Source organism: Oxyura jamaicensis, chromosome 18, assembly GCF_011077185.1.
Source record: "Oxyura jamaicensis isolate SHBP4307 breed ruddy duck chromosome 18, BPBGC_Ojam_1.0, whole genome shotgun sequence".
Classification (NCBI taxonomy): Eukaryota; Metazoa; Chordata; class Aves; order Anseriformes; family Anatidae; genus Oxyura; species Oxyura jamaicensis.
Window position 1 is genome coordinate 12,467,525 of NC_048910.1, and position 27,386 is coordinate 12,494,910.

At 40.4% G+C, this 27,386-nt stretch overlaps 1 protein-coding gene across 1 annotated transcript in view; it reads right to left on the reverse strand.

Annotated features, from left to right (window-relative positions):
• Positions 1–25,579, reverse strand: part of FASN (fatty acid synthase) — a 38,237-nt gene extending 12,658 nt beyond the window's left edge. The window contains exons 1-27 of the mRNA XM_035342608.1: positions 25,453–25,579; positions 24,521–24,673; positions 23,024–23,197; positions 22,078–22,278; positions 21,508–21,630; positions 20,755–20,870; positions 20,349–20,483; positions 17,093–17,552; positions 16,549–16,736; positions 15,093–15,282; positions 13,768–13,862; positions 13,247–13,381; positions 12,750–12,953; positions 9,577–9,692; positions 8,911–9,086; positions 8,366–8,557; positions 8,024–8,104; positions 7,744–7,929; positions 7,252–7,431; positions 6,822–7,025; positions 5,177–5,487; positions 4,637–5,026; positions 2,600–2,764; positions 2,274–2,392; positions 2,014–2,168; positions 1,466–1,669; positions 323–473 (exon numbers count right to left, since the gene is read on the reverse strand). Of these exons, the coding sequence (XP_035198499.1) occupies positions 323–473; positions 1,466–1,669; positions 2,014–2,168; positions 2,274–2,392; positions 2,600–2,764; positions 4,637–5,026; positions 5,177–5,487; positions 6,822–7,025; positions 7,252–7,431; positions 7,744–7,929; positions 8,024–8,104; positions 8,366–8,557; positions 8,911–9,086; positions 9,577–9,692; positions 12,750–12,953; positions 13,247–13,381; positions 13,768–13,862; positions 15,093–15,282; positions 16,549–16,736; positions 17,093–17,552; positions 20,349–20,483; positions 20,755–20,870; positions 21,508–21,630; positions 22,078–22,278; positions 23,024–23,197; positions 24,521–24,673; positions 25,453–25,579 (4,931 nt within the window). The remainder of the gene's footprint in view (positions 1–322; positions 474–1,465; positions 1,670–2,013; positions 2,169–2,273; positions 2,393–2,599; positions 2,765–4,636; positions 5,027–5,176; positions 5,488–6,821; positions 7,026–7,251; positions 7,432–7,743; positions 7,930–8,023; positions 8,105–8,365; positions 8,558–8,910; positions 9,087–9,576; positions 9,693–12,749; positions 12,954–13,246; positions 13,382–13,767; positions 13,863–15,092; positions 15,283–16,548; positions 16,737–17,092; positions 17,553–20,348; positions 20,484–20,754; positions 20,871–21,507; positions 21,631–22,077; positions 22,279–23,023; positions 23,198–24,520; positions 24,674–25,452) is intronic.
• Positions 25,580–27,386: the final 1,807 nt, after the last annotated feature.

Sequence of the window (27,386 nt, forward strand, 5' to 3'; positions counted from 1 at the left end):
TAACATAATCAACACCAAAAATCTTTGCATATACCAAAACACAAGGAGCTAAAAGCCCAAGAAAGAGATGAAAAATTAGTACAAGCCACTGCAGAAAAACAATACAAAGCCAAACAAACAAAAAACCCACAGTGCTCAGCTCCTGCAGCGAATCAGATGACTGAACCAAATCCTACTCAGGAGACTATAGCTCTATTATCATTTCCCAGAGTAGAATCTGCCCATTATGCAGTCCTGCAGTCAGATCAGGGTTGTCATCAGCCTCAGGCAGCAAGGCAAATCTTACCCACGTATATGAAACAGAAAACAGAAGATTACCTACCAGTTTTTAGGGACTTCCCATAGAAACCTCTTGTCACAGTCTACCACTGTAGCCAGCCCTTTTGCTGGCAGTAATCCCATCACCCTTCTTCCAGCCAGGTCCCGTCCTGAGAACTCCATGCCCAGCATGCACTGCTGTGAAGCCCAGTTACCTGAAAGAAGGTACCTTCTAAATTTTTTTTGGTAGAGAATTTACTGAAATAGTAGTCTCTGAAAGTTGGAACCCTAGAGACAGAAAAAATGCTAAGATTTGTCTGTTATGTACACAGTACATAAGCCACCACAGTTAATCTCTCATTCTTAAGAACAAGAATAGCAGAAAACAACTTGGTCTCATTAAATTTTACTGTACTTGATTGTATTGCTTTAGCTTCCAGCTTGCATCTGAGAACTTTCACTGAAACATCCTGTTTCTACTTCCTGTTTCAATGGAAGTAGAAACATCCTGTTTCAGTGGCACTTTTTTTGCTCTTTAAAAAAGAATGATACATAAACTAGAAAGGGTGATCACAGAGAAAACAGGTTTACTGCTAAACCTTTGTTTCTGTGAACACACACTTTAGGAAGAGACTAATCTCAGTCATGAAGGAAAACACAGCCTTAAGTCAAAGTCACTCATAAAAGTCTCCAAACACTTTTTTTACTTTGTTTAAATGAAGCTTCAAAACCATTTCACAGACATTACATTAATCCTTAACTCCCTACCAAGCGAGATGATAATCTACATTTCGTAGACAGCAGATACTTAACTGTGTTTTTCTCCTCTAAAAGCAAAAAATGTTCAGTAGCATGAAACTTCAACATTCTCACCTTGGTATGTACCTTGCCCACCTCTGGAACCTCCAACATTTCACCTCATGCTTGGTATCTATGCAATGGGGCTAATAACGTTTCCTTCATAGCATTTTAACAATTCTGCCATGTGAAAAATGGGGCTAGAAGTGGGAACAGAACTTGCAAGTTTTTGGTGCATAGTCCTGAAGTATAGCTATACTTCCTTTTCAAAAGTACTTTCTTGCTAAAAAAAAAAAAAAAGCTGATACATACTTTATCCATTGCATAAATAAAATTAATGAAGTTATGTGAATAAATTCTATCACAGTAATATATGAATAGTTTTTCTTCTAGTGTAATTTTAGCTTACCAGGGATAGCATCTGGAGAAAGCTTTCCTGTGGCCAGCATAATGTCCCGGAAATTAAGAGATGCATAATAGACTTTACAGAGCTGAACATCTGGATTAGTTGTGTAGAAGTGCTGAAGTGGGGAAACAATCCAATGAAGGGATGAGAGATCTCCACGAGTCAACACATTGACGTAGGCATATTCTGTCAACTCCTGAGGTTGTCCTGCAGAAGGAAGAACAGATTAATTTTATACACATTAACACAGGGACACAGTTTCCAGAGTGAGTAAGCTCCATGCGTAATTGCTGCCTTCTCCTCTATTTGCTCTCCACACAAAGCACTTACTTACCCTGCAATTCTGCCCATACCCTAAATACCTTATCCCTCTTCCTGGTACCAGAGCATGCTACTATGCAGTCTGAGCTGGAACGGAAGAATTCCGTATTAACCACTTATTAAATAATAATAAAAATGTGGGAACAAAAGCTACTCATAGTCTATGAAAGTCCATTCATATTCTATTCTTTTAAGCCCTGCAAGTGATCCCTGAACCTTAAAGCAATTACCTTGCTGCAATGGAAGGTGCCTGAAGGAGCCCCACTTTCCATCGCGATACACATTCATCACCAGATCTCTCTGAACAATCTCCTGCATCTCCAGAGAAGAAAGACTAATGGATGGGACAGCCGATGAAGGGTTCAAGTTGGAAACGAACACACACCTAGAAGCCAAGAGTTGTCATTATGTTTGTTTTGGTGTAAGACTGAAAAGAATCTAAGGAAAAACATCTCTTCTCCAACTGTGACTCAAGGGCATGCTTTTGTACCTGACTCTGTGGCCTTCTGCTTCCAGGCGGAGACAGTTCACCATGCCCAAAATTCCTGAGTTCCCACAACTGGTGACAGTCAACCACACAGGCCGCTCCGATTGGTCAGCCAAGATCTCCTACAAGACAAACCCCATACTGTTTTGCCAGGAACCTCAGAAAGGAAACACCCCACGTATCTTTAAGGCAGAGATGAATAAGTTGTACTTTAAGAAAAGCAAATACATACTCTTTTTCTCCCCTTGCAACCCCAATACTGCTAAGTATCTTATTAAGAAAGTGTAATGATTTGGAAAGCCAAATATCCAAAACACTGGAATTCTCACCTTTAAGGATTCAACCCACTTATAATGGGTCTCATCTACTGGGAGAAAAATGGGTGTTTTGGCAGGGGATTGCCGGCGACACAGGAAAATAACTGAGCCAAAGAAAGATCTCTTCATTGCAATCATATTCAGTGAGGCCTTGCTGAATAAGCCTTCCCATTGTGCCTGTCAAATCACATACAACAACAATCAAAGTTTGTGATGTTTCTTTTAAATCAATTAAAATTACAAACTACCATCTATACTCCTTGCTGGGTCTCCCTGAAGACTGCCTCACTGGGAACAATAGGCCCTGTCCACTGTTTTCTTGCTTTTGCTGGAAATTTTGGTGTTAGCTCTGTACTGTCTCAGTACAAATACATGTTTGTTTCACATAGCAGTATTTTATCCATGTCTAGACTATTCCTTCTTCCCTAAAATATCCTCTGAAGGCAGTAATACAAGTATCTCAAAGCCCTGGTTAGGCAACTTGTCTTACTATACTATGAGATATGCAAAAAACAGAGCAGTAACCATGCTGTCAAATCCCATACAGGATTTGAATGTGCCTAAAATTTAATTTCAACAGTCTAAGAAAGGCCCATCTTCAGGGACAAAAAGAATGTACAAATCCCAACAGAGAAAATAACAGAAAGGGAAAACACTGAGTTTATATATTACTAACCTAGGTTTTGTAAGCCCTATCTGCAATAGAAAAAGTGGGACAGAAGAAACACACACACAAAAAAATCACCTAAATTCTTCAATCCTGTGAGAGGGGAGGGAGAAGCCTGGAAGCAACAAACTTGTAGCAAGGAAGGAGCACCTATATGCTTAAATTATATAGGAACAACACTTCAGAAAAACAAGAGAACAAAAAAGAAAGCGTGACACATGCAGGAACACTGAGGCTCTACAATTTTAATGAAATAAAGATGACTACAGGCTATGTAAAACAGCAGGATGTTTTGAGTGTGATATGTGATATCAAGGACTACAGAAAGTTTTCTGGACAGGGACATTGTAAGAACTCTAAGACCCATTCTTGCCTCCATATTGTAGTGAGTGGGGCTACAACTGGCTGGGCCGCTGATCAATAGTAGTGTTCCCCAGGCCTCAATTCCAGGGCCAGTTCTGTTCAACATTTTCATCAGCAAATTGGATCCAGGAGTTGAATTGTTGAATGCGTCCTCAGCAAGTTTACTGGTGATACTAAACTAGGAAGTGCTGTTGACTCCCCAGAGGGACAAGAGGCTTTGCATAATGTTCTAGATAGATAGAAGCACTGGGCAGTTCCCCCTCCTGTTTATATGCTCCCTTCAAGTACTGGAAGGCCGCAATGAGGTCTCCCTAGAGCCTTCTCTTCAAGCTAAACAAGCTTCCCTCAACCTTTCTTCAGAGGAGAGGTACTCCAGCCCTCTCATCATCCTAGTGGCCCTCCTCTGGACTTGTTCCAAGAGCTCCACATCCTTTGTGTGCTGGGGGCCCCAGGCCTGCATGCAGTATTCCAGGTGGGGTCTCACAAGAGCAGAGTAGAGGGGGACAATCACCTCCCTCTCCCTGGTGGCGACCCCTTTTTTAATGCAGCCCAGGACATAGTTGACCTTCCGGGCTGCAAGAGCGTGCTTAACTACTATGTAAAGTCTCACTTCCTTTTGATATTAGAGCTGGAGGAATGATATTCTCACACTGAAGCCTTTTATGATCCTACAGTGAAAAAGCTGTATCCTCTAACCCAACAATGCATCATGTTATTTTAGCTATAACTGAGTTGTCCTGGCCAGTGTCTTCCTAGAGATTATATAGATATATGCGTGACAATGACTTATTTTTAATGCATTAAGAAAGGCATTCCTGATTGAATTTGCTGTTTACTTTTCCAGTCTAATCTGTGGCAATTGACAACTCTTTTCTTCTGAAGTAGTATTCCTTAAATATATTCTTACAGAGAGCCTCAATGGAAAGCAACATCTACTCAACATTCACCACAAGAAAGTATGCAAGCAGCAGACTCCAGACTAACCACTGAGAAAACATTTGTCCTTCCAGGATGTTTACCTGAGACAGGAAGCTGTGCTTCTGCTGTAGGTCTGGGCTTGTAAGGAAGCTGACAATTTCTCCAAGAGTTTCTCCTTGAAGAAGGGTGTGTAGCAAAACAAACCCTCCTTCTTTCACTGCAGCTGCCAAATTAGAGACAATTTTAGTGGTGTTCCCTAGAACATTTGTTGAGCAGTTGTATACCACCAGGTCAGCATTGGTCAGGTTTCCGGAAGGAGGGTTAGACGGATCCCACTGGCTAAAGGAAATTCCAGCATCCTGTAGCTCTGTTTCATTAGCTGAAAGAGCTTCAAGGGTGCAATCAGTGGCAATGTAGTCCAGCTGCAATAGGGGCTGAGTATTCAGAATACTTGTGACACGAGAGAACAGATGTCCATTTCCTGCAAGAGCCTGTTAGAAAAGAAAGGAATTAGAAATGGAAAACCAGGCTGAAAAATGAATGATATTCAGAATCGTAACTGGAATAACAGAAGTATGTGATAAGGTTACTGGGAGGCATGGAAACATGAGCCATGATTCCATCCCAGGCTTCCAGCTAACCTCCACTATCTTCATCCTGTGACTGGTCATGTTCTCCAGTGCCACATCCAGGCAAGTCTTCAACTCTGAAGAATCTAGCAAGCCATTGAGAAGAGGGTCATCCTGGAAGTGCATTTTCTCTTGAGTCACGATCTGTTCCAGCTCAGAATGTAGGTTTCCATTCAGTTCCAGACGGCAGATTTCAGCAAGGATATGCTGAAGGCCCTTCTGCATGGGTGAGGACCCTGCAGCAGCCCCTGCAGTTTCTAGGCCATGGATGACTAATTTGACACCATGCACAGCCACTTTAGCCTGTAAGTTCTTGATCAGACCTATGGAGTAGAAGAAGAAATGAAAGGAGTCAGATTTTCCAAAGTTTCTTCTTTTCCTCTCCCTCATTTGCTATACCAGGTGATCACCACTGATCAAGTCAGTCTTGTATCATCAGCCTAGCCACAAAGACGTAGTGCATTATTCTGTACTTTCCCATAATTACAGATTATACAGTAGCTGCAGCCTCAAAACTAGTAAGGTTTTGTGCCAAGACAATCTAAACCATCAAGACTACTCAGGGTAAGGCTCCAACTAAATGAGGGCAACTAACAGAAAATCTGTGATAAGAGCTTTAGAGAGTTGAGGAAGAAAGTTGTATTTTTCCACAAATACAAAAGTGAGTAGAAGACTTTTTGCTTTACAACTGAATGGAAAATAGCTGATTTTGACTGAGATCAGCAACAGTGTTAATAAAATAAAATAAAATAAATAAAACAAAAAATAAAATAAAAAATCCCACTACAGATAACAACTTTGGCGACAGTATCTGGACAGGAAAATATACTGAAGAAGAAGAAAAAAAAGGAAATAAAATCTTTAAATCTTATTGTCAAATCAAAGGATGAGCATGAAGTCACGTTACCAATACAGAATACCAAAAACCACAGGTATAGCAAAGGTATAGCAAAGACCTCAAAAAACAACCCACAAACCCAAAATAAAGAAAACCTGCATTCAATTCCTCCCTGCCTCCTTTGATAGAGAGACAAGAAGGCAAGGAGTTGGGCACAGATGATGTCTCCCCATCCAGAGAGCATTAAACTAGGCTACTGGTTTCACAACAGTCTAAGCTGCTTTTATTCTATTCTTGTGGCAAACGTAAACTTTCTTTAGCATATCTCACTAAAACACTTTTCCTCCTTGGATAGGCTCTTGTGCCCACAAATCAATGGAAGCAGACATGTCACCTTCCCCATCTTGGCAGTTGACAGGAAAAACAAAGCAAAGCAAACTAAGAAAGCCAAAGACCCAACGAAGTACGCTTTCTTATCAGTTTTTGAAGTAAGCAGACTGGATTTCTCCATGAAGAAACTGATTTCTGCCTCTCCGCTTACAGGAAAGGTTATGCTATTTGACACACTGCCCGTTAAAGAAGTGTAGATGCCCCCGCCTGCTGGCTTTACTCCTACTTGCATTCTAGACATACCTCAGGCAAAAGTAGTTTTTAGCTTTTAACAAGTGTACAGACATACGATTCCTGCTGAAGTCTTATACAGAGACCAACGCTTAATTTCTTAAGTGCTCTAAGGATTGAAGTAGTATGAACAGTTTCTTACAGTTCTGACAAGCTGGAAGATTCCCCTAGTGTGAAAATGAACTATCCCCACTCTACCTTTGCAGTGCTCCAGATAGGCATGAAGCTGGGTACTGGAAGACAAACAGTTACTCTCACTATAGGGAACAAAGCAGAATTTTTCCAGGGTGGGAGGGATTCGTTCCTGTTGTCGTCGTGGTGCCACAGAAGCATGAAGACCATTAATCTGAACACCTCCTGCTTTGAGACTGTTAAGACAGCGGTCAACAACAACATCTAAAGCTGAAAGACAAGAAACAAACATAAGCTTGCATCAAACTCTATAAGCATTTTCTTTGAGGTGATCAGATGAACGGCGAGTGCTGTATCAGACCGTTACAAAGGCAGCTGTAGAATAACTTGGAGAGTAAGAGGGCCGCTAAAGTCCATCCTACTTCTAAGAAAGTCAAACATTCACACACGCAGCACTCAAAGGAACTTGTAAAAGTCCAAGCACAAAAGACATTACCTTCTACACTGTCCTGGTATTGGTACACATGCTCTCGATGCAGCACTGGGTCAATATACACTGAGCGAATCCTGGTGGGTAAGCGTAGACTGCGCCCAGGCTCACCTAAGACTATCATGTGTAGCACGGTGTCAAGGAAGGTCACCCAGTTTCCATTCCACAGAACTTTCCCTGCACTTACTGCAGAAGGAGAGAGAGTGGAAACCTCATTGTAATTTTGTCATTCAGCAGATGTGGGAAGTCATTACTTACTACAAAGTCTGTTGTATGCACCCAGCTTCCCCTGTAAACTCCAGTAATCAGTTCTACATTGGAGATAACAGCTTTCCCAGTGCCGTGTTAGAACACTTAGTTGTTCTCTGTTACCACACTAAAAAGTATAATCACTCCACAAAGCACAGTCAAGTGGACCATTAATACAAATTGAACTAAAAGATCCAATATTCATCATTACAGTAACCATATTCATCATCCTACTGAAAGAAAATTCACCTTCACCATTGCATTCCAGAACACCCTGGAAAGTTGGTCCATAATTATATCCACGAAGATGCAGTTCTTGGTAAACGTCTTCCTTCAAGAGGTCAGACTTTGAGCTTGTGTTTAACTGAGTCTGAAAGGCAGCTAGCTGGTTATGGAAGTTCTTCAGAGAATCGTTTTCTAGGAGGTTAATCTTCCCTGATGGGCACAGTAGCAAGAATAAGAATCATCAGTGTTCCTACATAATGGATTTGAGTAGGCCAGTGCATGCACACACACTTCATTCACTTACCACTCACAGCTAAATTCCCATTCCCTGACACTTCAAAGCGGTGGGAAGCAGGCATGATTCGAACTTCCAACTGCACTGATCCTGCAAGAAATATTGAGGAAGACAGGGCTGCAAGGTCATTTACTGCCTCCATTCTCCAGCATCATTTCCAGACTCACTCCACACAACATGGAGTAAAGGTGACAGTATGTGTTACTTGACTGAACAATGAATAATTTCATACAGTCATGTTGCACTCCCACTCCTCCTACAACCCCCACCAAGTTCCTCTTCACTTTTCCTTTGCATTTCCTTCCTTACGCTCCTTTAATTGTTGCAGTTGTGACAGTACCACTTACTTACCCTTTTTGGGAATGATAGTTGCCTGATGAATTGTAACTTCTTCAAACATAACAGCTGTCTGCTCCATGGCCAGGCCAAGAGACCGTGCCAGAGATCGCCAAGCCAGCACAAGGTACCCAGTTGCTGGGTACAGGATTCTGCCATCAATGCAATGACCAACCAGGTAATGGTCAGGAGAGTCAGGAGTCACATCTGTGAAAGAATAAAGAGCAGAATAAAAATAATATAAACTCACACATAAAGAGATCTTTTGCCCTAAATTTCTTTAAGAGTATCTAGTGTTTTCCCCAGCAATCCTGATTGGCAACATGCCAATCTTAAGACTGCTGTCAGTCTGAATCAAGACAATTTCCTCCTCTGTTGATATTCTTTCACCCCATTTCAGAAGTAGATCCAGTCTCTTTGAAAATGAATAAATAAAAATATATGTATGAAGCTTCAGAAGATGACTTCAAGGTTGCTGTGCTTTGAGTATCCTTTTCCTAGTTTTATAAAAAATGCAGAGGTAAAGTAGGAAAACAAACAAAACCAACTGACAAACATACCAATATTGTAGACTGAAGCAGATGCAGAGCCTCTGGAACCTGATGGAAAGTCTTCAGCTTTTGGAACATCCCAGTCCTGGCTGTGGTCCCATTTGATATATGGAGAAATAAGGGGTGTTCCCACAGGGACAGGGTATTCCACAGATGGGAACAAGTTGTTTCCAATAACATTTATCCTAGAAAGACAAAAAGGATCAAGACAATTGGAGGGGAAAAAGAAAAGAAAATAAAAGAAAAGGAAAGAAAAGAAAAAGGACAAAAAAAAAAAATAACCATAATACTTAAAGGTCATATAGTAACTGTTCCTGGGCTCCATGTCTGAAACTTCTCCAGGAGTTCCATGAACATCTACTGTAGTCAAATTTGTAATTCTAACAGTCTATGAGATGCAAAGTTTACTTTCTATGAGCCAGTTCCAGGTTCCTAGGCCTCTGGAAACAGATTCCTTCTCTTTGAAAAGCACTCCCTAGCCCAAGCAATCTCTAACCTGCGGAAATATTTCCTAAGTGAGCGTATAAAGTATGTAAAGCATAGGTGTAAATCCCATTTTTCCCAAGTTTGTTGAAGGAGTATTTCAATCATGGTGAAAACATGCATGCTGGAGTAGAGGCTTGAATTCTCTCCTAACTGATACCCCACTCACCCTTGATCCCTTAGTCTCCTTACCCAGTTAAATGAATCTTTCCAGTCTGTGTTAGGAAGAACTCCAAATTATTCTTCTGATCCTTCTTCATCAAAGGTAGAATAGTGCATGATGGTTTCAAACTTCTCCTCAAGATAGCCTGGTCAAGTAGAGTTCAGAAATCACTGGTGGAAGGTATTACTAACTATTTTGCTTCTAATTTTCCCTCCCCTCCACATACTACAAAGAAACTGTTTTGTCAAACTGCTTTTGCACCTGTGCCAGGTGCTAGAACGTGCACATTTTAACAGGCTAGAAGCAGCACAGCACAATACCCTTCCAGCCACCCAAGAAGCTTCATGTCTTGTAAGGAAGAATATATGTAATATTTATGAAATTCTGCCAAATCACACATCTCCCTTTCCCAGGCAAATTGCCCTGTGAAATCAACAGCTACACTTCAAGAACTGCAAGATCACCCCCTTGAGCGTCCCACTTGTGCACCACCCCACCTTAAGCTCTTGCTCCCAGGATCAGCCTTTTTCAGTCTGTAACTTCCTAGAGCATTTTCCAAACAACTGCTATTAAATCAAAAATCCAGCCTTGAACATCTGACCCAAATTTGATCTGTTCTTTAATTTGGTCTACAGTCTTTAAATGGCAGAAGGATGAAGGAAGAGAAAAACAACACTCTCAAACCCAGCTGAAGAAATAATGAGTCACTTACATTAGATTCCAAAATGGTACAGTAAAATCTTTTTAGAGAAAAATACATGTCTAAATAGTTCTGCTCTGATTCTCCCTTCAAGTCACACTTTCAAAGCACAAATAAAACTAATATACATAAAAATATATATACTGGATTGGAACTCAGAAGCATTGTACAACTATAAAACTTGATTCACAAATGGATCTTCTTAAGATTTGTCTCATTTTGCATGCCACGGAGCAAATAAAAAGGAGCAGCTCTTGAGACTTAAGGGACAAGTACAAAACCACATGACTGATCTTGTGAGACAAGCACAACCTAGTGTACCTGATGTACTGCATTCTCTGCTAAGGGGCTAATTCACAATGACCAGTTCTTATGGGATGGGAAAAAGGGAATAATTAACTGATAATTATGGGGGGGTGAAAAAAGTTTATGGAAACAAAAAGCTCCTGTGGTCTCAGACTACTTAGCCTAGAAGAACAATGCTTACTGGTACTATTGCACTACTATTCCAAAGAAAAGTCCTAAAGTTCCTAAAATAACTACTTGCAATTTTTACCTTGTGAAACCTACAAGAACTACTATGACCATGACCATACTGTGAATGGTATTTTCCTCAACTCTACTTAAAAATTTTAGTATTTAGGTATCACTGAGAAGGGAATACTTGGTCTGGTTAAGAACTATGCTTTCTTTCATGTCATATTTGGGGAGGGACTCTATTAGGGAGCGTACTGATAGAACATGGGGTAATGGCTTTAAACTAAAAGAGGGTAGGTTTAGATTAGATAGGAGGAGGAAGATATTCTTCACTATGATGGTGGTGAGGCACTGGAACACACTGTCCAGAGAAGTTGCAGATGCCTGCTTTCTGGAAGTGTTCAAGGCTAGGTTGGATGGGACTTTGAGCAACCTGGTCTTGTGGAAGGTGTCCCTGCCCATGGCAGTGCGGAGTGAAACTAGATGATCTTTTAGGCTCCTTCCAACCCAAACCATTCTATGATTCTACAACTTCAAAAGGGTAGAAAGGGGGAGGGGAAAGGTATCAACTGTACACTTATACTCAAACAGCAGGCTTCACAGCACATTATTAAGTCACTACATAAACCTATACAAGGCAACTAAATGCAGTTTTCTGAGTTGTAACCCACTCCTCAGGTTAGGCTTCTCAAAGAGTAAGGACAAAGGATTCAGTTTTAATCTAACTCTCAGGAAGGTCAAAATACACATCTAGCCGTATCTTAGAAATAGAAAACATTTTTAGTAGTGTTCTGAAATAGATGATAGAAGACATTTTGTGTATGCCTGGTATTATAGATATCCAAGTCTTTTTTTGGAAGCTGATGAAAGCATTTGATGCCATAACAAATTTGCATTTACCTATAATCACCTCATTAGCATCCTCTCAAATAATATAGATATGTGAAGCAACGTTTTGCTTCAGTATAATGATACTCAATTCCCTGGAAGGTAGGGGAACACAAAGGCGACACTACACTTCAGGAATCCAAAGGCACAGTCTGGCTTTTTGCTGGGTAACTTTGTCCTATGTGATCAAAGTAGAGGCTGGGGGGAAAACCTCCCCAAATCCCATTCATTAAAGATGGTTAATACTTGGACATGCTATTTTTTATACGTTCCATTTGAAGTGCTGTCTATTTTCAGCTCACATTGAGGGTGGGGAGAAAGGATAGGAGGAATGGACACCACATAATTCAAAACCCCACAAAATAATGGAGAATACCTAAAAGCATGCATCTTGATATTAGTATAAAGGTATTTATGAGAGTAATAACTCAGATCTTACTTCTTTGAAAAATTAACATGATGTAGACATACTTAATATCTGTAAGAGATGCAACACTGCATATTGTATTATTTCAGCCAGTCATGTTATTGTGGCATTGTGTTCTCTTTTCTCCTTGAATTTCTACGGCTATGTAAGTTTGATTATCCAAGTCCGTAAATGAAGTGAGAGAGAACAGTATCAACTGAACTAGCTTTTAAAAACTGAAAAGGAGAATAGGGGAGAAAGAAACACCACTACCAACTACCACTTTCCAATACAAGAACATGAAAGTACAGATGGCGATAACAGATTTTCCACAGAAAAGCCCTGTTAGTCTTGAATTTCTCCTCCCTGCCCTTCTTCATACACACGTGCCCTAGTAGGTCCAAACAATTTTCATACTCACTGCAGTTTGGAGAGCTACCTATCAGCTATCTGAAATGCAAGACAATGAATAAAGGCCATAACATGAATGCATGGCTAGGGAAGTTGTAGTATGTTGGGATTTTTATTTATTTATTTAAAACAAAACCAAAATTTCTTAAAACTGGGAGACCATTGAAAGTACTTGAGCAAGATAGTATTCTCAGAACGGGAGGAAAAAAAAAAAAAAAGAAAAAAAAAAAGCACCATTCCCTATTCTTCAGACATTCAATTTCCTTCTTGCAGGAACATTTTGAGATACACTACCACACCGACATAATCAAATAAAATACCTGTAAAAGAGCATGTGGAGCAATCTCCACTACAACTGCATTCTCTGGAATATGCTTCAGGCCTTCATGGAACAGCACAGGACTCACTAGGTTGTTCACGTAATACTCTGCAGAGGAATTCCTAGCCAGATCACTTTGCCACTGAGATTCAGGGATAGATGTACTGATCCACCGGGCTGAACGAGGTTTAGGGTGTGGAATGACCTGCAGACAGACAAGGAAGAGAGACAGGAGGAAGAGTTACAGGTCATAGACGACAGCAAGACAGGCAAAAGCAAGCAGCCCTTGCCCCCTTTTTTGTGGGACATTTTCCTCATCTTAATTGCTGAGGTCATCCTTCCACTTAATGTGATAGGACTTCAAACTTTACAGATATCTAACTGCTCTTTAAGAGACTTCCCCTCTTAAAGGATGAAACCCTCTTAGCTTAATATCACTGATGCTCAAATCCAGGTACCCCATCACAACTCACGCACACCATAATTCAGTAACATTACCTTTTTCAGAGCACTTAGCAGCACTGGTGCAATAGAGGCCATATAATAGGAATGAAATGCAACTCCAGCACTGCGCACCTCCTTTGCAAACACACCATCCTTTTTCAGTTTGGCTACAAACTCACTCACAGAGTCCTGCGAAGAGGAATAAAACAGAACTAAAACGAACAGCTCACAACATATCTGGGAAGTGTTTGAAGCACTGTACTCCCCGCATGCCCTTTATCACTTGCCACTTAAGGGGAGCCATATCTGTGATGAGGTTACTGTTTTTCTCAGTATTACATCACTCCTTATACCCATGGCTATAATAGCATTCAGCATAAGAAATCTGTTGTTACTAGCTTACACTTCCTCTCAGAGAACTTTTGAGTGTTTGAACTCCTAAAGAATACCATGTCCCCTCCCACCAGGAGGGGTGCTTTTCTTTTCAAGCAGCTTAGCTTCACGTTCTCTTGAAACTAGAACCTCACAGGTTCCGGTCACAGATCTGGCATGCACCATGTCAATTCTTTCCTTACCAGAGGCCCCGAAACAGTGACGGTATCTTCAGAGTTGTGGCAGGCTGGTACCACATTTGGAGGACAGCGCTGCTTACATTCCTCCCATGACAGACCTGCAGGAGGAAAGAGTTCAGGACAACATGTGTTTTGAGAAGTAAGCCTTGTGATGGGAGGCAATCCTCCCCATTGAGCATGCAATCACTGCACTTAATTCAGCATTTTACAACACTGTAACAGATTCCTAGAAAGATCACAGACATCCCCCCTCTGCCCAAAAGTGATTCTGCAAAATCAAAGGATGTTTATCTCGTGGCTTTAACACTTTATTTGTCACTGTGATATTGAGTATATTACATGGATACAAGTCACAGTAAAAGCTTGAACTCAAAATCAGATTATGAAAAACATTATATGCATCACTCTAAGTTAAGTTCTGTGATAAGGTGTCACGTATTTAATATCAAGCAGAAAAAAAAGCTCAATTAGGTAGATAGTGCTTTATAGCATCGGTTAAAATAAGAAGCATAGGTTTATAATATGAGACCCAGTCATCAAACTCATTGCATTAGACCTGCAACAGCTTTTCTCTGAAGCGTTTCACCATTTTTAATCAACCACTGTGTCCAGTCTTAAGAAACAGAAAAACAATCATGCTATCAATAGTCATGTTATTTTTAAACATATAAATTATCACGAAGCCACTGAAGACAAACTGCTGGGTTCAAAGCTCAAAACTTCATCCAGTTGTGAACAAAACTTATAATTGACAGAAACTCTGAGCAATGCTGGACTGGGAGAAAGCTCCTTCCTAAATACTAGTAGGCACAAGCATGTGCTAGTGGCACTAAGTTCTGCTAGCCAGCTGCCCACTACATAACAGTGACTTCATGTCTCATTCTTGCATCTCTTCAGAAATATTTTTTTTAAAAAAAATACTTTTTTAAAAAAAAGTATTTTTAAAAAAATATATATTTTTATTTTATTTTTTTTTTTTTAAAAAAGAGAAAAAACACAGTGCCTTATGTTTTTCACATCTCTTTTCAAGGTGATTACTGGTACTCTGTCATTTGTCACCTGTCAATAAATCTCTCTATTTCCACTTAGTTATGGAACGATGGCTAAAACTCTTCTGTATTACACGTCAGAGATTACTACCATTGTATCAATTTCAATATTTTATAACCTGTTCTTCATCAGAAAAAAAGAAGAGGCAACAGCAGCCAAACTTTTACAGAACTGATTGCTATCATAAACACATTTCAGAGCCCAGTTTTATGTTAATGCCATACAGCAGAGATCAGATGGACTTTCTTCTATCACTCTTTCGCTAAGCGTATACCTACCAACAGCAGCCATTCCTCCTGGGGGCAATTTGGCCTCTTTAACACATCGTCCCCGCCAATAAGCAGCAAGAATGGCTTCTTCATGACTTAAGGAATTATCTGCATAGCCACAAGCTACTTCTCCCACTGAGTGGCCCAAAATCCCATCAGGTTGCAGACCTGCAGCCTTTAGCACATCAATTTGGGCAATCTGCAAGGAAAAGCAGAATTAATGATTCCATGCCAGAGTAAGCAGGTATAAGAACTCAAAGGCACACAACAGTGCTGAGTGCATTTCGAGATTACTTTTTTGTACAGACTTTCTTCTTGTCCTGTTTTTTTTTTTTTTTTTTTTTTTAAATACATAACAGCAGCTTCAGCCTCATTTCAAAGCATGTGAAGAATCATCGTGTCTCCAGTATTGTTTGCGCCTCTCCACTATGCAGCTTTACACTAGGAAGTTATCTCCAGCAACAGGAGGTTACCAAGAGCTTGACATGAGTCAGCAGCATGTGCTTGCAGCCTAGAAGGCCAACTGTGCCTTGGGCTGCATCAAAGGAGGAGTAATCAGGAGGTGATTGTCCCTGTCTACTCTGCCCTCATGAGGCCTCACCAGGAGTACTGCATTTGGGCATCGAGCACAAGAAAGATGTGGACCTGTTAAAGCAAGTCCAGAGAAGGGCTACAAAAATGATCAGAGGGCTGGAGCACCTCTCCTATGAATAAAGGCTGAGAGAGCTGGGGATGTTCAGCCTGGAGAAGAGAAGGCTCCAGGGAGACCTTGTTGCAGCCTTTCAATACTTAAGGGGATCTTATAAAAAGGATGGAGAGGGACTCTTTACTCGGGTAGATAATGATAGGACGAAGCGGAATGGTCTTGAACTAAAAGAGGATAGATTTAGATTAGACATTACAAAGAAATTCTTCACAGTAAGGGTAGTGAGGCACTGGAACAGGTTGCCCAGAAAAGTTGTGGATGCCCCATCCGTGGAGGTAGTCAAGGCCAGGTTGGGTGTGGCCTTGGCCAACCCGATCTAGTGGGTGGCATCCCTGCCTATGGCAAGGGGGTTGGAACTAGATGATCTTTAAGATCGCTTCCATCCCAAGCCAATCTATGATTCTATGATTCTAAAAGCATCTGTATAAAGAAAGAGCGAAGTCCAGCTTTTCAGATCACTTTAAAAGCTCTGCTTCTAGCTTTTTTTTAAATAGACAACAAATCCTGCTTTGACACTCTTCCAGAATTAAAGAGACTTCATTTAACATCATTTCGTTTTTTTTCAGAACAAATTTTAGAAGGCATTCTATAGAACTTTGTTTCTTGGCAGAAAGTATCTTAGTATCTTAGAGAAACTACCCCACATTACACACACAGATACACACACACAGAGATCAGTTTAGATCAACATTCCTCCAAGCATCTTGCAAAGGGCTGGGCCCAGAACTAACTGAAGTCAGATATCTAACTGCAACTAACCTGAACAGCAGCTAGTCCAACAAATGCACTGACAGTCTCATCAAAAGTATTGTCATCTGCATGCAGAAGCAGGTCTGAGACCTTCAGTCCTGTGTTCTTCAAAGCCTCATCTGAGCGCATTATAGACTGGCGAAACACATCCAATTTCATAAGACTCAGGCCCATACCTTTCCACTGGGTTCCCATGCCTGCAAGATAAGCAAGAAAACGTGCTTTTGTAATGTTCTATAATAGGAGTGGACATCACATGCTTGCTTTGGAAGTGAAAGAATCCTATCTAAGGACAAATCATTGCACATTCCTAACACCCTCTAAATTTTAGCCACTGCTTTTTTGTTCTCTGGACTTTGCTGTCATCAAAAGATAGCTAAATTGGAAGGATTAGATAAAACACAGGAAACATGATTCTCCTACATATACCACGGGTCTGTGTGACAGTTCCTCATTCTGGAGGGTGGAAAAAAACATTAGTGCACAAGATCCAACTATTCAAGCTTCATTTCTATAGAACAATGCAGAAGCCTGGACACCGCTGTGGACCTACCTGAACAGACGTACCAGAGTGGTCTACCAGATGCTTGAACTTGCTGAACCTCTTTGATGTCACTCTCAGAGCCAACTAGGGTGTAGCCCCTGTAGGGCATGAGGGATACAGGAATTGCAGAGATATCACTGAGCAGGTGTAAAAATGGACTGCATCCTCTATATTTTTTGCTCTCTTGAATTAGTATTTCTACAGCTTCCTCTGTTCTGCCACAAACTTGCACCAGTCTTGGCAAGTTACAAGTCTCTGGAGGTTGATGTTTCTTCTCATTTGGCTTCAGAATGACATGAACGTTAGAACCTCCAAAGCCAAAAGAATTGATGCTGACTAAGCCACCTTTTATTGGTGTTGGTTCACAAACCACCTTTAAGGAGCCATTGTATAAAGCAGGAATATCTGGATTTGGGTCACTGAAATGAAGATTTGGCGCCCACAGCCCATGTTCCAGAGAGAGAACGACCTAGAAGACAACATAGTATTATGTGCTCCATATTTTCTTATTAAAAAAACAAACTGTATTTTGTTTTATTTATTTTTATTACTATAAATGACTATGTAAGCATACACAAAAGCAGCTCCTCTTATTTTTGTATAAAGGGACCCTTCACAGACTAACATCAATGTGGTAGAGGCAGTACCTACTTCACCTATGCAAGTTTTAAGGCCATGTAGAAAGAAAGTCAGTGGTTAAGGTTAAGTGTGGTCGTTTTAAGTTTAGCTTCCAGACCCTTTCTAACTGTAAAGCCATGCAATTTTGCTGTAAAAAGCAACCTGGCTAACAAAGATAACACATATTTTTTCCTCCTCTTTCAGCTATTCTTCCTTCATCATGCTCCATCTTTCCCCATTCAGATGGCCACACATACTATTCTTTATTACAATAAATGCTCCCATTTCTGCCTTTACCACAAAAGAGACACACTGAAGCACTGGTGAAAGGGTTTTCACGCTGCTTTCCATCCATTTGATGTCTTCCTGATCCAGAAAAGCAGCAGATGGATCAGAACTGGCAGAGCCAAAGGAAAACACAGAAAACAGCACAAGACTTGCAATAAAAAGCAAGAACTATATTTTTCAATAACAACACTACAAACAGCCCATGACACCAAGGCCTTAATCATTTGTGGCACAAGTCCAGCAAACCAAACACCACAAGGTCAGTAGCAGATACTGCATGTCCTGTGTGTTTGGCAATTCCTTCATCAACACAAAATTGTCAGATAAACAGATCGTGGTTGGTGAACAGTTCTTCCATGCTGACCATCAGACATGGCAAACTATCTGGGAAAACAATCATAAATGTACAATTTAGTCTCCAGTTAGCATGTTATAAAGCCACGGTGACAAAAAACTTTTAATGAACAATACCCTACACCTACAATACTATTTACTTTGAACTTGCTGTTGCTTTATAAAACATACATATTTGTCCTCTAAGCCTTTCATGGCTTCTACACGAGTTTGAGAATGCAGTACAGTGAGTGTACAGCACAGCCAACAAGATATTTGTTTTTTCATCTACTCAGCCTAATTGCTGCACAGCAAAGTGCAGATGAGTTCTCTCTCCCTTACCAGAACTCAAGTAAAGTGGCCTTGGCAAACCCTAGTTTTCTTTCTTATTCTTTTTTTCCATAATAAACATTTTCTTTAAGTCTTAAGTCAGATACTTCCAAGATCTACTTTCATAACTGACATCTCACATGTAAAAGCATTTTATGGAATGCCAAAATAAAATGTTAACAGAAACTGCATACTTCCTGAAACAGTTACTGTCTTAGAAAAGGATGGGCTCAGTGCAGTTTCTGGTTTGGCCTCAAGAATGCAAGATCTGTCATCTTATTAAAATCCCAAATATTAAAATGTCAGTTGCTGCCCAACTTTCAAAGAACCGAGAACAGAGACAGAACTTCCAATACCAAACCAGACAAAGCTTCAGGTGCTCTCAAACATACTGGATCTGGGAATAACACCTAATACAACTTAATAGAAGCACAACAAAAACACATTCTAACACATGTGAAAGGTGCTATGGGCTCTTGCCTACAGCTGTAAATTCTGATACGAAGTTAAGTGAAAAAAGCGATGGAAAAGTGAGAAAATATGATGTCACAGAAGTCTTCAAAAAGAAACTGTGGTCCCTATTTTTGCAATTCTTCATTCTCTAAGAAACACAAATAGGGAAACAGTTACCTCAAAGCTTTGATCCTCTCCTGACAGTTCAGTCCTCATAGAAAAACTACTATGCAAACTGCTCATAACATACATTAAGGATGTTATGAGCAAATTGCTCATAACACATTAAGGATGGAGAGGTTCATTTTAATGAATCAAGTCATCATTCCTTCTATTGAAAAAGGTGGCAGTCTGGGTGATAGAGGTTCTAAAAAATAAAGTTAAACTTTCCTCTACAGAGAGACAGATATTGCAGCTTCCACGCTTTATTTGCGGACAAGGCTATTCATAGAAAGCTGTACATACTCAGATCATAATAATTACTTTAAAGAGCCTAAAATCGTATCAGTGATAGTATACTTGAATTCAGTTTGCATGTCTGTAAGGCTGTCAGTAATAGGCTTACAACCAAGCATGAACAATAGCTAGCTCTTTGCTAAGCAGTTTAGCAGCCAGAGCTGGGAGATGATTGTCTGCCTACAGCAGTAATTAGTAGGCTGGTTGCTAAGACAACCAGTTATTCAAGCTGGTAGCCTCATCCCAAATAAATCACCTGGCTTCTCACCAACACAAGACAGACTGAGAAGAGAAAATACATCCTTGACAAACAGCTCGAAGGATCAGCTACTCTTCTAGTATGGAAACTGCTTCTTACCTTTGGTCATTCAAACTACTCCAGTACCTCTCTATTTGTACCTCCCCTGAACCCAAATGACCTACAGAGTTCTGTTAGAAGTTCCAGTGTAAGAATAATCAATAAGGTGACCTCAAAACCCTTATTGTGAGCAGAGTTAGGTTCCTGTAGAATTGAGTGGTATGTGTGAATTATAATGTTTGAGTTTGCATGCGCTTGTGAGTACACATGGCAGAGAGTCACCTGGGCACTCATGTACAGCTTGTAGAATAGCCACCTGAACTTTTAAAAGTATTTGCAGGTGAAACAAGTAGTAGGTAATAAAGAATCACCTGACTTATCAATACCGGTGTAGATTTTATTCTGGATCAGTGCATATTTTCTTTAAAACAAACACAGTCAATACTCCCTCACTCCCCCATGCTTTTTTGCTCACAAACCATGTGTTACCTTGGCTAATGCAGCAAGTCCAGAGGCAGGCTCTGGATGACCCATGTTTGATTTGGTTGATCCAATCAACAATGGCTCTCTCTCACATTGGCAGAAGAGATCTGCAATGCCATTTACTTCCTGTGGATCTCCAACCTAGAAGGAAAATAATCAGAATGGCTAGTAGCCAATACTTCCAAAACACACCACAGAAGAAAAATCTGAAAGGTTAAGATATTTGGGTAAAATCCAAAAGAAGCGAAGCAGTATATATTCCAGAAACTGGTAGAAGACAGAAATACAATTCCTTTACCTTTATTTTGAAGAAAAAAAAAAAAAAAAAAAAAAAAAAGAATAATTTGATGCAAAAGTGTGGCAAGTGCTGCAAGGGAAGAAAACACCCCCAAACCAAAGAGGTCATACTGACCTTGGTGCCTGTCCCATGAGTTTCAACATACTCAATGTCTGCAGGCTTGATACCACATTCTCTGTGCAGAGAACTGACCAACTGCCGCTGCATGTCTCCAGATGGGAACGTCACACCTAGAATTAAAATTGCCATCAATTCCTCTCTCTCAGTAAATGCTTCCTGTTCTGCTTTGAGCACCCTTTCAACTGATTGGGGCTACCAGGTCACAAAGACAGATATCTTTTCAGGGTTTATATTTATGTCCTTTGCACCAAACACAGTAAGCCTCTCAGGCTCTTAGAAAGAAGAGCAGAGGAACCAGAAATGGAACTAAACCAATGATTATAGTAGTGTGGGAAGATACTGGTTAACACTTTAGATCAAGCAGAACATATAAAACTCAGCATCTCCATGAGTGGGAAAAATGGGACAGGAGCAGGAAAAGAGCCTTCCAGTAACAACATGTACATTTCTACTATCTGTGCAAAAGTTACTCCAGACATATCCCAAGGAAGGCTAAACTAGCAACAGGACACTCCTGATACTCTGTGTAATAACAATCAACACTTGTCTCCTTTCATTCCTTTACAAAACAGGGACCTGAACATTGTGTTACCAAAAGTGAAAAATTTAAAAAAAAAAAAAAAAAAGCACAATGAAAAACCCTCACACACCTAAAGAACAGGAACCCTGCAATAATCCTTTTCTGATAACAAAGACTAGAATGAACTGTTCTGCAGGTATCTCACTTTTCAGAAGCGTAAGGCCTACCTTGCTCTTTAAAGCCATCAGTGTTACTCCCAGCATTAACTATTGTAGCATAGATGCGTTTAGCCATGGATTTCTTGGTCAAAAGAACGACGACGACAGCTTCAGAGCGACAATATCCATCTCCTGAGAACAGAGACAGAACAAGTCATTAATCTGTTCTGCTTTGAATAAAGTAGCAAAAGCACCACGCACTAAGGTTATCTCATTCCTGAGCTACTGCTTAAAACAGATTGCTTTGGAGTACAATATGTACATTTGTTTGAAAAAGAATGTCCTAGAAAGGCTCACTGCTCATCACAAATGATGAAAGAAAGTTTACATCAAGAGACAGTTATTTCCTTTCCCCACTGGCACAGAAACGAACTATACAATTTATTTTCCACAGGTAATTTTCCAGGTCTAATGGAGCTGTGCAACACAGATAAAGTCTGGGGTATGTCCCAAGCAGTGCACCTAAGAACGAGGACAAGACCAGCTATGTCCACTATTACCAGAACATCACGTCACAGATTCAGCAATAAGTTCATCTTGTACAAGATTACAAGATGACTTTTCATGCTAATGCCTTACCTGAAGCATCAAAAGCTTTGCAGGCACCATCAGGACTAAGCATACCCAGCTTCATAAACTGCACAGAAGTGTTGGGCTTCAGCAGAAGGTTGACCCCTCCTACCACGGCTGCACTGCACCATCCATTACGAATTGCCTTATAAGCATTTTCTAGAGCCATGAGACTGGAGGAGCAGGCTGTGTCAATAGTTAAGCTTGGTCCTTAGGGAACAGAAAGGGAAAAAAAAACACTTTTACTGTTAATCGTTCTCAAGTTACTCTCCAAATACTATAGGATGGTTACCACAAAATGCATTTAAAAAATACTAGCAGTTGCTTCAGAACATTACAGGCAATCCTGATACACTGGGAGACAAGAATCACCATCTCTGCCTGCTTGCCAGTAACAGAGGATGAGAAAGGAGGACAAAAATTGCCAACAGTTTAGCTTTAAGGGTACGTTTTAAAATTTCACCTCCATCTCCATTAAAAAAAAGACATTGTAGCATCACAACCAGGTAAAATCTCCCCATTTTCAACAACAAAATCACTCCCACTTGCTGGTACTACCCTCACCATGATCTCTGCTGTCTAGTGCTCTTCAAGGCAATTCCCATCATGCCTTTAATCATACCAGTCCTGTACCACTCCTACTTCTCTCAGAGTTACCTGTTCTAGTTAGTTTTTCTCCTGGCATCATTATCTTTCATAGGAATGCCAGCTATGCCTTTTCAACAAGCCAGCTATGCCTTTTCAACAACTGGAGTACAAAACCTTGTAATGAGTCTTAACACAGAGTTACAACAGAGTTTTTGCTTCTCACATGCGTCTTTACAACAGCTGCATTCTACTTTCTCATCCCCAATGAGTCTGTATCTCATATCCATCCCACCTCTTTAGAGCAACCATGGTACAACCATGCTGAAATTGCAATTACTATCAGCCCTGCAAGTCTGAGGACATTTACCTTTAAAATCGTAGAAGTAAGAAATCCTGTTGGCAAACATAGCACGCTGGCAGCCAGTCATACTGTATCCCAAAAGCTGTTCTGGATCTTGGCTAAAGGCTTCAGCAGCTTCTGACCCACTTGCACCAACCCATACACCCGTGTCTGTGCCACGGAGGGTAGCTGGATTAATGCCTATGGGGATATTGGAAGGCAGATTACAGCAAACAAACTCATTATGAGGGGAAAACTGGTAAGGTATCAGGTACTGATGGTACCAGTTCACAAAATACAATTTCTTACTGTCCATTTCTGGCAGACCTGCACCCCACATAGTTACTTTTCTACCTGTTTCAATCACAGGCCTTCTGCAGAGCTCCTGTTTATTCAACCTGCTTATTACAACAGAGTCCACCAGAACTTTGGTACTGGCTTTTGGCCAGAACACATCACGCCCTACGACAGCGTTTAGACTTAGATGGGCATTGATAGAGTCTTGTATAGAAGTCTACAACTATTAAAGATATAAATGCTGATCAGATAAGCTAACAACACATTTCCAGTGCAGAGAAAAGAAGCAGACAAAGGGAGAAAAGGGCAGCACATGGAATGTTGTATGAGCACTTGAAAATCTATCCTAATGCAAAGCCTAGATCTGGAATACAAGGAAGAAAATAAAAAAGTCTTTGGCACAAAAGCCAATAAGCTGGAACAAGAAACAACTCTCCTCCAGAAAAAAAATGCATGGCACTCAACTTGTAACAATCTGCTGTTTCTTCTGTGTGCTGCAGGAGTCCTGGTAGAAAGCAGACTATTCATATTCAACCCTTAAGACTGAGGCTCAGCAAGTGTTAATTTGTCAGAACTAGCGGGCTGGTTACAACTTTTTCCATGTGCTCCTTATGTTCAGACATGAAACTCATTAATATGAATAATTAATTTTTTGGCTCTGTGGGCAAGTACCTAAAAAGCTCTTGACACTGGCAGTGATGGAAAAAGGAGGCTCCTATTTCTGAAAGCACACTCCCTGGGCAAACTTCCTATGGTAGCAGCTCTAATGCCACAAGTTTTCCTTGGATCTTGCCAACAGACAGGAGAACTGCAGGTCATCCGTCATTCTTTTAGACCATGGATGAGAATTCTCATTAAGTCATCTTCCCTTTCCACTGCAATTATCCCCTGTGCCTTTAACAAAGGAATTTATTATGGAACTTTACAGTAGAGCAGTAGTGTAGGGACACCAACATACAAAAGCTCTAGTACTGTTGACTGTTTAAATGCTTCCGTAGTATCGGTTCCACAGTATCAGACCAGTAGAGACTTCCTGTCAGTCAGTGTAGTTTTCCCAGTTCAAGTTCCAGAACAAAGTGATTTTCTCTAACCCTCATACCAGTTCTTCAGTCTCGTCTCTACTGTGAGCTTTCTTGTTAGTGATCTCGTCATACAGGTGCATGTCTACACGTGTTGCACAAAAGCAATACACCACAATTCTTCCTTTTCAGTCATTCACCTGCTTACCTCCATCCAAAATAGCTTCGTAAGAAACTTCCAACAGCAAGCGAAGCTGAGGATCCATTGTATGAGCTTGTTTGGGGTGGACCCCAAAAAAGGAGGCATCAAACTTGCTTATGTCCTTGAGCTTTCCATTTCTCTTGGGCAGCCCATACATTCCTGAGAAGAAAAAAAAAATCAACACCGCACCACAGATTACATCAGTTTTGAAGCAGCTACTAGATGAGACAAAGTACAGAATGATCACAGCTGATTCTTGATTACAAGTGAAACCTTATTTTTCCCTTGCAGCATCCAGAGCGCTACATGAACACCTTTCCACTCATCTCTCTAAATCTTATTTGGAAATTAAAACACCGCATTAACAAAACCAACTGCGATTTTTAAGACTGTCCTGGATATGGCAGCATATGTGGTTATAAGCATTTGTGCTTTGGGAAGTTGTGCCAAGCACACAGACTCCAAATTGTTGGTTCCAGTCAGAAGAAAAACAAAAACTACTTTTCACCTTTGCAATTCACTAGCCTGAACTGGATAGACATGTGCCAAAAATTTTAGAAGGATAATCAAACAGAAAAGAACATTCTAAAAAGCTATAAATCATGGGACTGGAGTCCCTCTGCTACTTCGGAACCTAGAAAAATTACAGAGCAGTCTTATTGCCACAACTACCAGGATTCACGGTACTTAGCTGCTCTGTCAGAAGTGTGCTTTTCCCTGGAACTTACGTATTATTTATTAGCTACTATTGTGCAGGATATGACTATAAAATGCATTACTTAAGACCTCTGTAGAAGTATTCTGTTCCTGAATTTCTTGGTGATGTATCACAAGTAAATTCAAAAGCTCTGTTTTTGCATCTGATAAATCTTTTCTTTTCATAGGATAATTCCTCTGAAAAGCTCAGAGCTCCAAAAGGAGAGGCAATAAGCACTCACCTGGTTTCCACCTCCGATCATCCTCTGTGACCATATCAACTCCATTAAGTAGGTTCTCCCAAAACTCTTGCAAGTTCTCAGATTCTGGCAGCTTTCCTGCTATGCCTGCAATCACCACGTCCTCCATCTCTTAACTTCTCCCTGTTCCTGAGATCCAAGAAAGCAGTAAGACTAGTAAGGTTTCACACAGAGGAGAATATATGCATCTCTTGCCTTCCTAACATGTTGTGACAACTGTATTTGTATGAGAAACACCCACACAGAAAAAGCCCATGAAGTCTCTACTACAAAAAGATATCCCAACTAATCAAATAGACTGTAAGATTTGTGGGGACAGTGGGGACAAGAAAACTGATGCTGAGGCAGTGCCAGGCTTTGAAAACCACCAGTTTCTATATGACAGGTAGAAAATGAACAGGTCTCTCTCTACCAAAGGCAAAGCCTCTCTTTAAAGTCAGCAGAGAAGAACGATTAACATGCTGGAGCAGAAGTGGGTGGGGAAATTATGAAATACATATAGTAAAATACATAATTACAAGGCAAACCTTACAGGCAGCAAAACGAGTTCTACAATCATTCCAAAGTTAAATACTAACTTCAGAATCAATAATAAGTAAGCTTGTTGGAGGAAAAAAAAAAAAAAAAAAAAAAAAAAAACATATGCACACACCCCAACACACACAGAAGGAAAAACATAGGAAGATTGCAATACGGTTTAGCATTATTCTGAATACCTGAAATGAGAAGTAAGTTTTACTTATAAAGCATTTCCCAAAACACCGAACCTTGCACTGCAATACCTTAGAGGACTGGGAAAGAGGTATTGAGTACATGGGGTGGGGGGTGAAGGGAGGGTGCTTTAAAGTAAGAGTTGACAGAACGGACAGACATTTCAGATCAGGAAAAACCCTAGCTAATGACCCAAGAAATTTGCATTCTAAGACCCCAATCCCATACAACACAGCATGACAAGCTATACAGATTGCAACACCAATTGAGAGCTCATATTACAGCCAACACACTCACGTTATTTTGCACTACGCTGAAAATATATTAACGAAGCAGACGGAAGGCAAGTTAACCTGATGTTGTTCCAGTTAAGCTCAAATTATAATTAGTAGACCCAAACTGGGAAAGTTACAGGAAAAGAGAGAAAGAGAGAGAGAGAAAGAGAGAGAGAAAGAGAGAGATACCCATCTATATAGACATGGTTGCATGAAAAGATGTAATGAGCATTAACAGTACCTCCTTAATTAATACTTCTGGTAAGTAGAGACAAAATACTCTCTAGCAAGTAAAAATCACAATAAAAAATAGTGTTTAAATAGCTAAGTCTGCCTTTGAAGGAAAACTTTGCAATGGAAGACCTAAAGCTTGACTTCCAGCACAGATTATGCTCCATAGTGCCATGTAGGCACTTTCCATAATTACTGCTTGTGCTTGATCATCTCTCCTGTAAAATAGTATTAATAGATACTCTTAGATGAACACTTCCACAGATGATTTTTCAACCAAAAACATTTAACTTATGAACATTTTTTACAGTCTTTTTCAGAAATTCTTATCGTTTTTGAGCAATAGCCCTCTCTTCCATCCTCACGTTGCCCTGGCATAATAACTTCATGTAACTTAGAGGTGACTGCATGGTGAGACAGAGGGAAAGCAATGCCCCCCTGGTATGCAAGGCTTTTACAGAGGTGTAGACCAGCCGACACACACCACCACAGAGGTTGCCTGATCTCTTTTACTCTTCTTTCCTTCAGCAGTTATCTCCATTCAGATCTGTGGAGTAACCATGGAATTATGCAACACATAACACTCTGAGGCAGAAGAGATGATTACCTCATCCGCTCCATCCTTTCTGGGAGCAAAACCAGAAGTGCTCCCAGAAGGACATTCTGGATTTCTCAGTCTTTAGTTAAATACTTCAGACA